General features: G+C 34.2%; 3 protein-coding genes across 3 annotated transcripts; all 3 read left to right on the top strand.

The window, feature by feature from the left end:
• The first annotated feature begins 47 nt into the window (after positions 1-47).
• On the top strand, positions 48-4,035 carry LOC105626032 (TBC1 domain family member 15). Its single transcript, XM_012207344.1, has 9 exons — positions 48-152; positions 1,436-1,528; positions 1,605-2,106; positions 2,206-2,376; positions 2,536-2,630; positions 2,723-2,921; positions 3,054-3,271; positions 3,349-3,663; positions 3,733-4,035. The coding sequence occupies exons 1-9, from the start codon at positions 48-50 to the stop codon at positions 4,033-4,035; spliced, it is 2,001 nt and encodes a 666-aa protein (XP_012062734.1).
• A 1,582-nt stretch (positions 4,036-5,617) lies between these two features.
• Positions 5,618-6,660, top strand: LOC105626031. The gene is made up of 2 exons (XM_012207343.1): positions 5,618-5,847; positions 5,918-6,660. Exons 1-2 carry the CDS (start codon positions 5,618-5,620, stop codon positions 6,372-6,374), a joined length of 687 nt encoding a protein of 228 aa, XP_012062733.1. The 3' UTR covers positions 6,375-6,660.
• A 2,206-nt stretch (positions 6,661-8,866) lies between these two features.
• LOC105626176 lies at positions 8,867-12,341 on the top strand. Its single transcript, XM_012207486.1, has 2 exons — positions 8,867-9,055; positions 12,072-12,341. Exons 1-2 carry the CDS (start codon positions 8,867-8,869, stop codon positions 12,339-12,341), a joined length of 459 nt encoding a protein of 152 aa, XP_012062876.1.
• The last annotated feature ends 1,883 nt before the right edge of the window (positions 12,342-14,224 follow it).

Raw genomic sequence — 14,224 nt, 5'->3', positions numbered from 1 at the left:
GAGAGAGAGAGAGAGAGTGGGAGCAGGTCGGAGAGTACAGTGCCGCGATGTGGGACAGTTGTGATGAGAGCGAGTGCAGGGAGTTGAATTCGACGAGGACGACGACTGATCGCACGAGGCTCGAGATGTTCGAGCCCATGGAGCAGGGAAAGGTGAGCGGATGCTCCGTTTCTTTCTTCCGGAAGCGAAGGTCGCGAGGCCGACAGGGAATGATGCATCGCCGGGCATCGAGGAATGTTCGTGCTCCTCGTGCAATCGCCAGAGGATGACGTTCGTCGACGTGCACCCACCCACATGTATACGCATCGCGTGATTCATAAGCACGGGAAATTTAACGTTCCATTACGCGGCAACGGTGTCCTCGACCAATCGACCGTGATCGAGAATACCCGGTGTTCGATCGGGGCTCTTCAATGTTTTTTTGATTTGGACTTGGAGGTTAGGTGTCTCGCGGAGATCAACGCGCACGTCCCGCAATCCTCGGTCTCGCAGGAGAAATCGCGCGGGTGGTTTCATGTCAAAATTATGAATACAATTACTAATTTGACATTCTTTAGCTGTTTATAAATAGTACGTAATTTGTTGTTGATTATATATAGTGTTTTTAATTGCGACGCATTGGCACTTACATTCGCAGGCCTGCGATTTTATATTTAGAGATATAGTTACTTGGTGCTTTCCAGCGCGAGATATAGTATAACACAGTGATCATTCCATTCTTTGTTTAACATTAGCAAACAATAAGGAATAGTTGTTTTTCATTTTATACAAGTGAGACTGAGTAAAAGTGACTATACAATCAATAATACTGATCTGTAATACTGATAGTACGCATATTTTTAGTATTTTTACAACTTTACAGGATCAATATTATTGATAATATATTTTATTTTACTTATCCATATTCTATTGTACTGTGACATCTTAATAAAGTGATATTAAATTTGAGAATCAAAATCCAGATTATTGTTGGTATTCTACATCAATTCGTCAATATTAATGACACATAATCAGTTATATCAGTATTTGTTTATCAGTATTTGTTAATACTGACAGTATTATTGATCATATAGGATCATCTTAAAATTATATATTTTATACTCAAATAATGACATTACTATTTGCTTTGGTAACAAAGTTATCGCATGATAGCATAGATTTATTAAATCTTTTAACATGAATTAACAAAAGTTAATAAAGTATATGGTCTCCAAATTGTACAGATTATAGTATTATAAAGATAAAAGCTCAATTGAATCTTACTTCTCAGAATAAAAAGGATCATGCATTCAACTGAATTATGATGGCACAAATGAAAATTATCAGAGTTTTGTAAATAGAAAGCAACGAATGATTTACGGTGTTATCTGTGTCTTTTGTTGAAAAGTATGTTATCTCCCGCGAATTGTTGATCCGTTATTATTTCTGTTGATAGGATCTTTGCATCCATACGGGCGTTGTGCTTCATGGAGCGAATGCCAGAGAAGATGAGGTTCACAGTTCAGGAACGCTTAATATTGTGGAATATGTAAGATTCTGTTATTGGATTAATATTATGCATATATGGAGAGATTTGTCATAAGGTGCTTGTTTTATTTTTACAGAGTTTTGGCAAGTGCATAGAATGGAAACCAGTAGAAGATTCCGTGGTATCGGAATGCCAAGATCAAGATCCAGAATGGTCCCTAGTGGATACTCATACGAGGAGGACTCGCACGAACTCGGAGGGTCCAGACTCTCTTGGACGTACGAGAACCGTTAAAATATTGTTTTCTGATCTAAAGTCATTTCGCGTGAATCATGGCGGACAACAACTCATATTTATGCAGAGGGATGGTACCACCTACGTTGCCTTCTTTCAGCTGGCTAACGCTGAAAGTTTCATTAATTCGTTAAAAGGATTTATCAAATTTGTAAAATCACGCTCGGATAAGAATTTATATCTGGTGATGGATGAAGTTGAAACTGTCTTGAAGAAATCTTTTGCTGAATTGGATCTGTTTCAAGAAAACACTTCTGATTACGTGTGGAAGTTTGTAAAAAACTTACACAATCGTCCTTATGAAACAACAATGGAGGCATTCAGCAAACTTGCAGATATCTGGTGTAAGCGGATATATTAATGATCTTCAATCAATACATTTATAATTCAGTGTGTTTGTGAATATAAACACAATGATATCATATTGTTTATTAATGTTACAGTATATAAAGAGCCAGTGAAGCGACCTGTTGAGGAAGCGGTAGCCGATTTATTAAACCAGTCTCTTACGATCGATCCTCATCCACGTGTATCTGTATCTATAGGATCTGGAGAAGAATATGAAGTAATTGGAGTCGGAGTGGACCTACCTCCACGACCACCGTGTCCGCGCGGTAATACATTAATATATAAATTAAAAAATTATTCTATAGAAAATATAAACTATATAAGATAGTTACACATATATATGTATATACAAAAAATGTATTTAATTGTATATTTATTTTATGCTTAATAATTTTATGCTTAAATAAAAATTACAATTCCATTAGGTGCGCCGTTAACACAAGAACAATGGGAAAAATGTAAAGATCGAGAAGGAAGAATCACTGATCCTGAGGCCATCAAAGAAATTATCTTTCGGGGGGTATGTATCTAAATATTTTTCTAGCAATAATATTAGTATTCTTTATATAATGTATAATGTAGTTTTTGAATATATTTGTAATAATTTATTAGGGTATTTGTCCATCATTACGTTTTGAAGTATGGAAATTTTTATTAAATTATTACCCATGGAAATCGACGCATAATGAAAGATTAGAACTTAAGAGGAAAAAGACTGACGAATATTTTACGATGAAATTGCAATGGCGTACATTTACGACTGCGCAAGAAAGCCGTTTTTCTGATTATAGAGAACGAAAAAGTTTGATAGGTAATTAAAACAAAATTGTTATTTTTATAAAAATATATAACTATTCTTTTTATATTAATTTTTGTAAGAATAACTTATTCTTAACTGTGCTTTTATGTTGAATGAAAATCAAGTTTTTTAATGTCATTCCAGAGAAGGATGTTAACAGAACAGACAGAACACATCCTTATTATGCAGGGGATAATAATCCACACTTGGAACAATTATACGATATACTCATGACCTACATAATGTACAATTTCGATTTAGGATATGTTCAGGGTATGAGCGATCTTCTTAGTCCAATTTTATTTTTAATGGATAATGAAGTAGATGCGTTTTGGTGTTTCGTTGGATTCATGGATAAAGTAGTAAGTATGATGTTCTCTCTCTGCGTAATAATAATTATATTAATACCTATAAGTAACCTTTTTTTCTTTTAAAATAGAGTACTAATTTCGAGATGGATCAGAAAGGCATGAAAGGTCAATTATGCCAATTATACACGTTACTGTGCACTACGGAACCGCAATTAGCATATTATCTAAATAGACATGATTCTGGTAACATGTTCTTTTGCTTTCGATGGTTGTTAGTATTATTCAAGCGAGAATTTAGCGCGATCGATATATTAAAATTATGGGAGATATTATGGACCGATCTACCCTGTAAAAACTTTCATTTGTTAATATGCGCGGCTATTTTGGACACAGAGAAAAATATTTTAATAGAAAACAATTACGGATTTACGGAAATTTTGAAGGTAAAACGTTTTCCTGGTATAACAGCAACATAAATTTATCCATATCTATCATGTTATTATTGTTTACAGCACATAAATGATTTGTCACTTCATATCGAGTTGCCTTGGACAATTTCTAAGGCAGAAGGTATTTATTATCAGCTGATATCCGTGGAACATCAGATTCCTGATGACATACGTGTAATTATCGGATTGGAGCCATTGCATAAGTCGTTGCCGATGAATGGAAGCGATGACGAAGCATCTAGTAATAATACCCGAGCCAATGGTCCTCATAATAATTCGAGACGAAATAGCACAGGTAGCGCCAATGTTAAATTAGGAGACGATGAAGTGTCGTTTGAACGCGGATTGAATCTGTCGTATATGTGAGGTCAGGACTGGACCTTTACAATCATTCACTAACAGAAAGCTGATTGAAAGTCTACACGAACAGAGAATAAAATAATTGTTTCAGTTTTCGTAATCGAGGATTTACACTTATCTTATGATTTGTTTGAAAATGTAACTGATTTTAAACATGTTATTGACAATAATTTTCATGCAGCTTTCAACGAAATTAGATCGATGCTTTGAAACATAAATATATGTTTGATAAGAAACATGTTCCTAAACATATGTTTCAGATTTTTTTTTAATTGGATGATAGATATAATTCTTTTCTTTGTTTTGAACGTCGTGATTGATCGTGATCGAGATTCAAATTCTAAACAATAGAATATGAATGTAATGAATACGTTTTTGAGAAGTAACTGTAATGGTAGTGTTGAATTTTGAGATATTTATAACACTTACTGTGTGTACAAAGACGAAAGAATGAGATTATAATTGATGCTTGTGTAAAAACATGCACATATTTTAGTGCGTAGAAGAATTCACGATGATTGTTATGCGCGAATGCGCGGAAAACGGATTAAAGATAACATCTTTAGATTTCGATAAGTGTTATATACGCGTAACTTTCACCTAAGTTACAGTCTCTTTTCTAGATTTGTATAAAGCTTACTGTACATTTCTAATAAAAATCACCTATTTAATCTTTCATATATATCCTCGATATGTAGTTTTCTCCCTTCTATTATGCCCATTTTTATAAATGTAACTTAACTTTAATTTTGATTCAACTTATTCTTAATCTTTTTTGAATTCTTAGAACTAAGCACAGACTTTTATAAAAAATCTATGGAACTAGAAAAAGATGAAGAGTTATGTCGAATTAAAATTAAAATTAGATCACATTGGTAGAATATTGTTCACTTTGTCTAAAATAATTTAAAAGATCGAAAGATTAATAAAAGATACGCTTTAATAAATAAATATTAACTTATTAATATGTGTACGTAACATTCTTCATTCTGCAGGATTTTTTATGCTTACTTTGTGACTCTTCTACTTTTATTGAATTTTGTTTATTGGTATTTAGCCTTGAAATGCAATTAATTAATTATGTATAGAAATTGGAAATGTAACATAGTATTAAATTAATAATTAGTTTAATATATTATTAATAAGCATTGCAATTTATTATTAATTGATAGGAGAAAATGCATAGAGAAACGTTTCATTATATTATTCAGCCTTAAAATGCAATTTATTAATTATTTAAAAAAAGCTGGGGATTAATATATTATTAAATTAATAATTTAATATGTTACTAATAAGCATTATAATTTATTATTAATTAATAGGAAAAAATACACAGAGAAATAAAGTCATGATAGAAATCAAAGACATCAATTCTTTCAATACGTACATTTTTCAACAAATACATTTTTAATTTTACGGGATTTATTTATTTATATAGAAGTTCCAAGAGCAAAGGAGACATTGTCAAATTCCATTCATGTTCAGGTTCCGTCGCTTCATGGCGTTCGTGCACGGAAACGTAAACAATGACGTATAGCTGTTAGTTGTACTCAGTTGACCTTTCGTAACAAAGAAAATTCGATTGAGCATGGAATTGACGGAATGTGCCATTGCGAAACGACGAAAGAAGTGGAAGAGGAAGCGACGCTTGAAGCGCTTGAAGAAACGGCTGCGCGAGCGAGAGGTTATGTTTAATGCGAGTCATTGGACGGCCTTCCCCGAGTATGTCACGGATGCACGAGAGACGCTAGCGACGGGCACGATGCAAGCCGACGCTTTCTGGAAGAATTATGCCGTCGCTCAGGAATGGCAGAAACGGTAGGTTCACAAGTTAAATCAATGGTAAAATCAAAGAGAAGATCATTAAAGGAATCTCGTTGGTTTTCAGACATAGCATAACCTGGTGGAGATCACGTTGCATCGCCCTGGAGCATGAAAATAAACTGCTGCGCGACAAAGTGAGATTTCTGGCTCAGCGTCGTGGCTATCGTGGCTTTTGGGAGAATTATAATTATCGTGCAGATAATGACAATGACGATGTTCAGGAAGATAACGACACGGAATCGGATACAAATGAGGATCTGGAATTCAACGTGACCGAGGATTTGTTGAACTTTTTCGAGACAAGCGAAAGGCATAAGCGAGAGATGCGGTTAAAACGCGAATGTAGTGAGACAGAGTATGAGGAAGAAAATTTAAAGGAGGAATCCTTTGTTGGCGCTGCCGAGAGCACTCAGGTGAAAAAAGAGGCTGATTTGCTGCAGGACGATGTCGGCTCTGAGGTATTGCCGATGGAAACCGCTCCACAAAGCACAATAGAGCAATACGAGGATACAACAAATTGATAATATTAGCCCAACATTTCCGTGAAATCTTAGGTTTAACTCTAATCTTCTTCTTTTTCTCCTGGATGGCTTTCCGACCTCTCCAATGAAGGTCAAAGTGCCAAGATGTTATATTGATCTGTAGATCAAGTCTAAGCCTCTTTGGGGAGCAGAGACTCGATTTAATTGCTTATCCAATAAAATTAGTTATAATCTAATGAGCTATGAAATATTCCCTATTTAATGTTTAATGTTTAATATATTCTAAGAATATCTTGAAAAATAAAAATTATTTTCTTTTATAGTTGAAAAATAGCATTATTGAAACGTCAATTGCCTTCCGTTTTGCAATTGCGCTTCAAATCCAACATGCTTCGGTTAATATGAGAGATCACTGGTAGATGACGCCATCTCAACGTTTTTATGATTTTTACTTATCGCTCTGTAACTATAGATGGAATTACTAGGATTAAAATCGAGGCTTCTTTCTTCAATATTAATAATAAGGAAGGTATATATTTATTTATGTTAAAATATGTTTTATGCAGTAGAAATAATGATGCATAACTTCAAAGAAGAATAAGATTGTATGGGGTTGTTCTCATGTGTTGTTATATGATTAAATTAATTAATAAAAAGTTAATAAAAAGTTCGTACATATTACGTGTTATTTTTATAACTGATATATCAATTAAAAGTTTATATAATATATAATTAAATTAAAAAAGTTTATATAATATAATTAAAAGTTAAATATTTAACTGATATACTATACTTTTAACTGATATATCAGTTAAAAATAATACATTTTATATATACATGGGATTAAAATATATATAATTATCTGGTAAATAAATTAAAAGTAACGTATATATTATAATTTCACATTCAACGATGTATATATAATACATATATTGCCAAGTGTAAAATTATAATATTCATGTTAAGTTACTTTAAGTTAATATTACTTTTAGTTAATATTTCTTGGGTATTTTAAAAAAAAGGATTTTCTGATAAGATATTAGCTATTTTATTCTTTGTATCTTGATTTATTAAATTTATAAATTGTAAAAAATATAATACGTATTCTAATGTTGAACTTGGCAGCTTAATATTGTTCGAATGATCGCTGTCTCCCTTCTCAAAATAGAAAAATCTCAATCGCAAAATCGGATTTGTACGTAGTTTATAAGATCCTTCTGAGTTATAAACACATACATACATGGTAAACTCGTGAAGGCCCGCAGTGCAAGACAACCAATTGCGCCAGAGGCAATATCAAGTTGTTTCTCTCGCGCGGCAACGTAGCGCAGCCATAAATGACACCCATCATATGAAATACACCGAGGGGGAAGCAATTAATAGCTAATCTAAACGACGGAGCAATTACATTCACATATTATTATTACTTGGATCAGAAATAATCGATCAGCACTCTGTCGCGGTGTGAAAAACGTTATGGCCTCGCGACGTGCGATTATGCGTTTATGCACGCGCGCGTATGAGACTTTAAAAAAAAAAAAATGAAGAGAAGCGAAAGTGTGCAACAAACGTGAAAAAGTTGCACGTGGATCCAATGTGAAGACAGATGTTTTACTATCTGTTAATTCTGTTGCGAATATATGCGCGCAAAATGCAGCGTTTTAATGTTTTCTAGAATATCGATGACTACATTTGATTAGTAAAACAAGCAACTTTTCAACTGTTGTAAGAGTCTTCAATATGATCGTACACATCTAGATCCAATGAGAAACTAAAGTTAATTCCTCACAAAGTGCAGGAAGTATTAAAGGCCAGTGATGAGTATTGAAGAATTTTACAATAGTTGCAAAGTTGCTTTTTCTGTTTGGGTCCTCATTGGAAAGGAACAGCATATTCCGTATATTTACTTGGTTTGTTTAATAATCCAGTTATCATAAGGACAGATTCTATTAAACAATATGATGTAACGTGCCTGTTAGTGTTCTTACTCAACAATATAACTATAATATAATTAAATATAATACTCATGTTATATTATACCACTCAACAATATATAATATAACAACATGTTATATTATATCACTCAACAATATAATTATAATATATAAAAATAGAGAGACAAAGACTTTACAAATTAAAACTAGTAAATAATAAAAAGCATTTAAGCCCACGCAAGATCTTTTGCAGAAAATCTATTTAATCCGTTATATATAAAAATTATAACAATACATGTGCTATATTACAATTGCATATTATTACTGAATGGGATATTACAATTAACTAACAGATACGTGTAACTAGATAGGTGTTTATTGAGACGTTAGGATACGTTCATCGTAATAATTTCAAAGATCTCTAGGATATTGTTGACGCAGCTTTAAAGGATCTTCCGAAAGAAAATCCAAGAGAAAATCAGTCTATTAGTATCGCATTCTGAAGGATGCATTCGGATGCAGCTGGATTGGGCCTGCAATTCTGTCGAGTCGTCCACGTGTGGAACCGCTCTCGGGCTCGGGGCTGAAGAGTTGTCCATGAGGACGCTATGCCTCTGTAACTCAATTACCGCGCATTGTGTTCGTGCCTGTGGGTACCACGCGACGCACACGATTTACCGTGTGCACGATGACAACAACGATGACGGCAACGGCAACGACGACGCGAAGGTGCAGCGCAACCAACTTGCCCACGGTACGGATCAAGGCCATAACTCCTGCGTATGCGGAGTAAAGTAGTTGATATCACGTATTCAGAATCCTGTAGTCAAGGTCTTCAAGCCTCCTTTGTCACTGATTGAACATGCCGTCGCTAGCATTTCAGGACTTAGATGAATGTACGACGAGAATTAAAACGCAAACGCAGCGAAGATATAGATCCATTCCGCTAAAGTCGCGTTAAGGGCTGTGATACACAAAAGATTAAGCAGTAAAACGTAAATTGTAAGCAAATTGGCCAATCACAGTAGAGACCGTAAGGCTATAATGTAAGCAGCGAATCCAACATGTTGATTTCCTTACTGCTTACATCTTACTGCTCAAGTTCTTCTGTGTGCCATGACTCTAAAACTGCTGATCACTCATGGATCACATAATGAAAGTTCTTGCAAAATATATTTTTAAAGAAACATTTTTCAATAAAATAATTTTTGCATTTGACAGTGCACATTTAAGAAATATAAGAACACATTTTTTATTTTTAATAAAATTATACCTATCTTCAACTGTCATATGTATACTTAGCTGTTATAATATATTTGTTTCGTGATTTTCTGATTAGACACAATTCAATTTCAAATATATTTATTGATTGCCGGAATATAAGAGAATATTTTTCAATATATTTTATTATAATCTATTCTATCAATTGCAAATGTTTTATTAAAAAATACATTATTTGTAATTTATTTATATAATTTGCAAGAATTTTCTTTATGTATTTTTTTCGTTTCTAACATCACAATCCAAGATAGCTGCAGTGAGTAACTTTGAAATAATTGTACCGTTTTATTTTTCTTCTCATTAAAAATGGTCGATCATAAATTTAGTTATCTTATTGGAAAAAGCACCATGCCAAAAACATTTTCTGATTTATATCTTAATCAATTATAAGTCATTGCCATAGAAACCCTAACAGCACAGACCTCCTCCAGGACGTCATAAGGACGTCCAAAAAACGTCCGTATGTTCTTTGAACATCCCAAGGACATCCTCAGTATGTATCCCGGAGAAAGTGTGTTATTAGAGAAGTTTCTTGAACGAAATGTTTCGATAAAGAACATCCTGTCGTCAGATAATTCAAGGAAACAAGAGGTGGCTCTGTGATATGTCGAAAATAGATTGGAGCAGAACATGAAGGAAGTTTTGGTCGGATCGTCCAGACGTTATCTATAGACCGAACCCGCGAACAAGATCCAAATTCTCGGACCAGTTCGTAAGAAGACGACATCGATATCTTCGTCCGAGAAAAAGTTTCCTAATTATCGAAATAATGCGTGTCGTGGTGCCTGACATCCCGACACTTACGTGTTAGATCGAGGTCTATTTTTTCTACACTTTCACGAGAGCTCAAGAATTCCGCACTCCTTCGGATCTAAATTATTTCGTTTCCACTTCACAAAGACAAACGCGAGGGAAATTAAAATCGTTCTCACTGTTAATCCCAAATAGGAGGATAAGCCAGAGATGTTCTAATTGAGACCTAATAGATTTGAAAGTAACAATGCGTTAAGAATCATCAATTTTATTAACGACAAAATCAACGATCATTATTTGCAATAATTTCACGATGGCTGCAAATGTTCTATAGTAATACATTGTTCTATATGTAATACATGAAAGGAAGAGGGGAACGTAGGAAACAAGATTTGTTAAAACAACTAAAAATTTCACTGATTTAGTGAATCTATAATCGTAATATACAGACAGCTAGTTTTCTATATTAAAATAGTACAACTGAATAAAATTAACGATTATAAGTAATCATATCATTTGTTGTAATAGCAACAAATTTGTTAATGCAGCAAAAACTTTCTATGAAAATCAATCCAATATATAGATCAAAATTTTGAACAAAACACGCAAGCTAAGATGGCGTACTCTTGCTTTAATGAAGGAAACTTATTACATTAGCAATTTTTATCGTAACAAAGAATTAACTGAATTAGCATACTGATAATTGTTTATAGACACGATTTCTTTGTTAAACTATTTCAAATCTTTTTAATTATAGATGAACTCAACAAGCTATAACTTTGTTGAACAACTTAATTTATTTTTTTCCTCTTTTGAATCTGTTTTATGTGAATACATCACGGAAAAAAAATACAGCTGAAAACTTTAGCAAATCTACAATCGAAATATACAGTACAATTTTTCTATATTAAAGTAGCAAAGTTGACAGCTGAATAACATTAGTAATTTGTTAAACATCAAATCTTCCTAATTATAGATGTTGAATTCGCGCAGTAAGTTATAGGTGCTGTACCACCCAATTACTTTTTTTTCCGTATATGATGTAGGTATGCCTAGCTGAACTAAATTATTTATTTTCATTCGAGAGCTCTGACTTATAGATGGCAAGTTCCCAATCAGTGTAGTAACATGCGAAACGTCCTTCCTCTCTTTTCTCCGGTAAACCGGTCGGTCCTACGCAAAGTAGTTGCTCTCTGGAGAGTCATTTTATATTCCCTCCGCGACTTTCATTTAGATCTTTATCGATCAACTTTCACGGTGTGCTCCGCGCATTGCACTTCATTAAATTTGCTTCCGACCTCTACGGGCTTTCGCGCGTACAACATCGGAGGACTTGTACATTAAATTCGCTTTTCACTCCGTTATATCGATGAGAATCATTACGAAGCTTTCACAAATTGCAGTAAGTATCAATCAATCGCTAACAAACTTGATAGCGATGCGCCGTTAAATTGTGCCCGCTACAACTAGTTACGAGTTTTTTAGGAATCGACAATGAGAAACTTTAAGCGTGTTGGAAAGCCAGACAATAATGTTATGTAAAGAACAAGTAATAGAGAAATGTTAACTCGCGAACACACGTTCGAACTCACTTAGGCATCGTACACGATTAGCAATTATTGTCCATTATTCAGTGAGTAAGAGTCTTACAAAGTCGCGCATTTTTACGCTAATGTATTTTTTCAAGACGCGCCCATGTTTTCTTGCTAAATCCATCCAATAGATGTAAAAAGTGTCACGTTGGCACTGCCGAGTGTACACTCTTGCAGTTACAGGCTTTCAAAGCAATTTGTCTTCAATTATCGAGAGACACGCTCTCGGAATGGAAACGGACGAAAAAATGTCGAGAAGTGCTCGGGATCTCTCAACCCCGTCAATTCTCAGAGATTACACACAGACTTCTGGGATTTCTTCCCTTCCACTCCGCAGTTTTGTCTTCCCTTCATCATGTCTCGGAATTCTGCCATTGCATTCGCAACCGCAATGCTTGAAGGACCACCTTCCGTATCAAAATGGCGTCGTTATCGAACAAGAATGAACAGAAAAAAATGTAATTGAATAATTTTTACCTTTATACAAGACTAGCAAAAAATATTCTGGCTTCTTTGCTGAATACAAACTTTACTTGTCTGAGAATAAAAATACAGGAGGTGTAAAATAAAAAGTACCTTACAATTATAGTAAATTCATTCAAGATTTTACCTTACAATAAAATAAATTATATTAACTGTAAGTATAAACAACTCTCAACATTTACTTCATGAAATATAACAAGTACCTTCACAGAAAAAAATGTTTGATTGAATTAATTAAAATTTTTGGTGGAAATTTGGAAAATGAACAATCCAGAATTCTAGTTAAATCTACAAGATTTCTGGTAAAATCTATTAAAATTCTAGTTGAAATAACCAATATTCAATAGATTTAACTAGAAATCTAGTAGATTTAAGCAAAAATCTGGATCGTTTATTTTCCACTAGAATTCTAGTTAATTCAACCAAACATTTTTTTCTCTGTTACAGTATGATTATACGATAATCGCTTTATTAGAATAGTAAAGTAAACTTTACATAAGCACCTGTCTCTATATAGCATGGATCTGCTATTCCATGGATTCCATAAAATTTACTAGAACTCTAGCGCATATTATTTGACATATTTCTTCAAAACGGAGAGGGAGGGTGCATATGCTTTTGCTTTTTATCGGATCTGTATCATTAGCAGTTGCAATAAATTCTACGAATTTGTATGGAGGATATCCGCGTCGAGAGTGGAGTCCGCGAGTCGTTGAAAAAGACAACAAGAACGAGGACGTTGTAGAGTCACCTACGATCTTGCCTTATTAAGCTCCCTCCCTCCCTGTCCTTTCGTCCTGTCCTTCTCTCCCACTCTACCACACTGTGCAGCACTTAAAATCATGGCTGCACGTAACCGTCTACTGATTATATGGATTCGGCGATGATTTCTGATGATGCCCCCGACCCCCGAAATGGTAAAATAATACAGTGTCGTGTCCTAGCCCGGATCCTTTGGGTTCCGTGGGCTGGTTCGTTAGCGGAGCCTTGGCGCGAGGCACCCTGTTATTATGCGGCTGGTCCCCATCACCCCCACCAGTACCCAATTTTCGGTGCCCCTCCAGTGCGCGAGCTCGACAAATCCCCTTGGCATCGCTGCCCGTAGTTGCTTTCCTTTCTTTTTCTACCGCGCGCGCAGTCTCCTACTCTCTTCGGCTCGCCGGGGGCTCCAATTCTCTTCCACCGAGTGCTACTATTCTACACTGTCGTTTCGCGACGTCGTCGCCCGTTTGTTTACGCAGCGAGTCGCGTGAATCGTCGTCGTGAGAAAATATCTCCGTGTACTTTCTGCCGCACGACGCACGTTATATGTCCACGGTTGTTAACTCTTTTGAAGGACTGAAATAGAAAGATCTCCTCGAAATGTCACGAAACTTGACGAAAAAATGTATTTATGACGTCCATAAATGCTCTTTATCTTTTTGAATCGTGTCTTTGTAAAATGGAATATTTTGTATACCATGTCCATTTACGGGAATGTTTATGATTGCCTCCTTACCGTGGAATAATTGTTTAACGAATATGGACCATATTCTTCGTATAAAGTAATGGAATAACGAAAATTAAGGAAATTAAGCGATATTTATATTATTGATTTTAATTTAAGGAAATATTACGTATTTTTTAATAAAATTAAAAAATTACAAATTTTTCTATTATATATTATATTTAAAAATAATATAAAAAGTTTGATAGCAATTTAGAAATTGGATTCAATTATTATTTCAATAAAAAGATTTGTTTTTAAAAAATAATTAAAATAAAATAAGAAAAAAATTTCATTTAAACCACAAAATTGTATTGTTAAATATAAATATATATATATATATATATATATATATATATT

This window comes from Atta cephalotes, assembly GCF_000143395.1.
Source record: "Atta cephalotes unplaced genomic scaffold scaffold00004, whole genome shotgun sequence".
NCBI lineage: Eukaryota > Metazoa > Arthropoda > Insecta > Hymenoptera > Formicidae > Atta > Atta cephalotes.
Note: the sequence above shows the minus strand (reverse complement) of the source record. Positions and strands in the feature narration are given on the sequence as shown.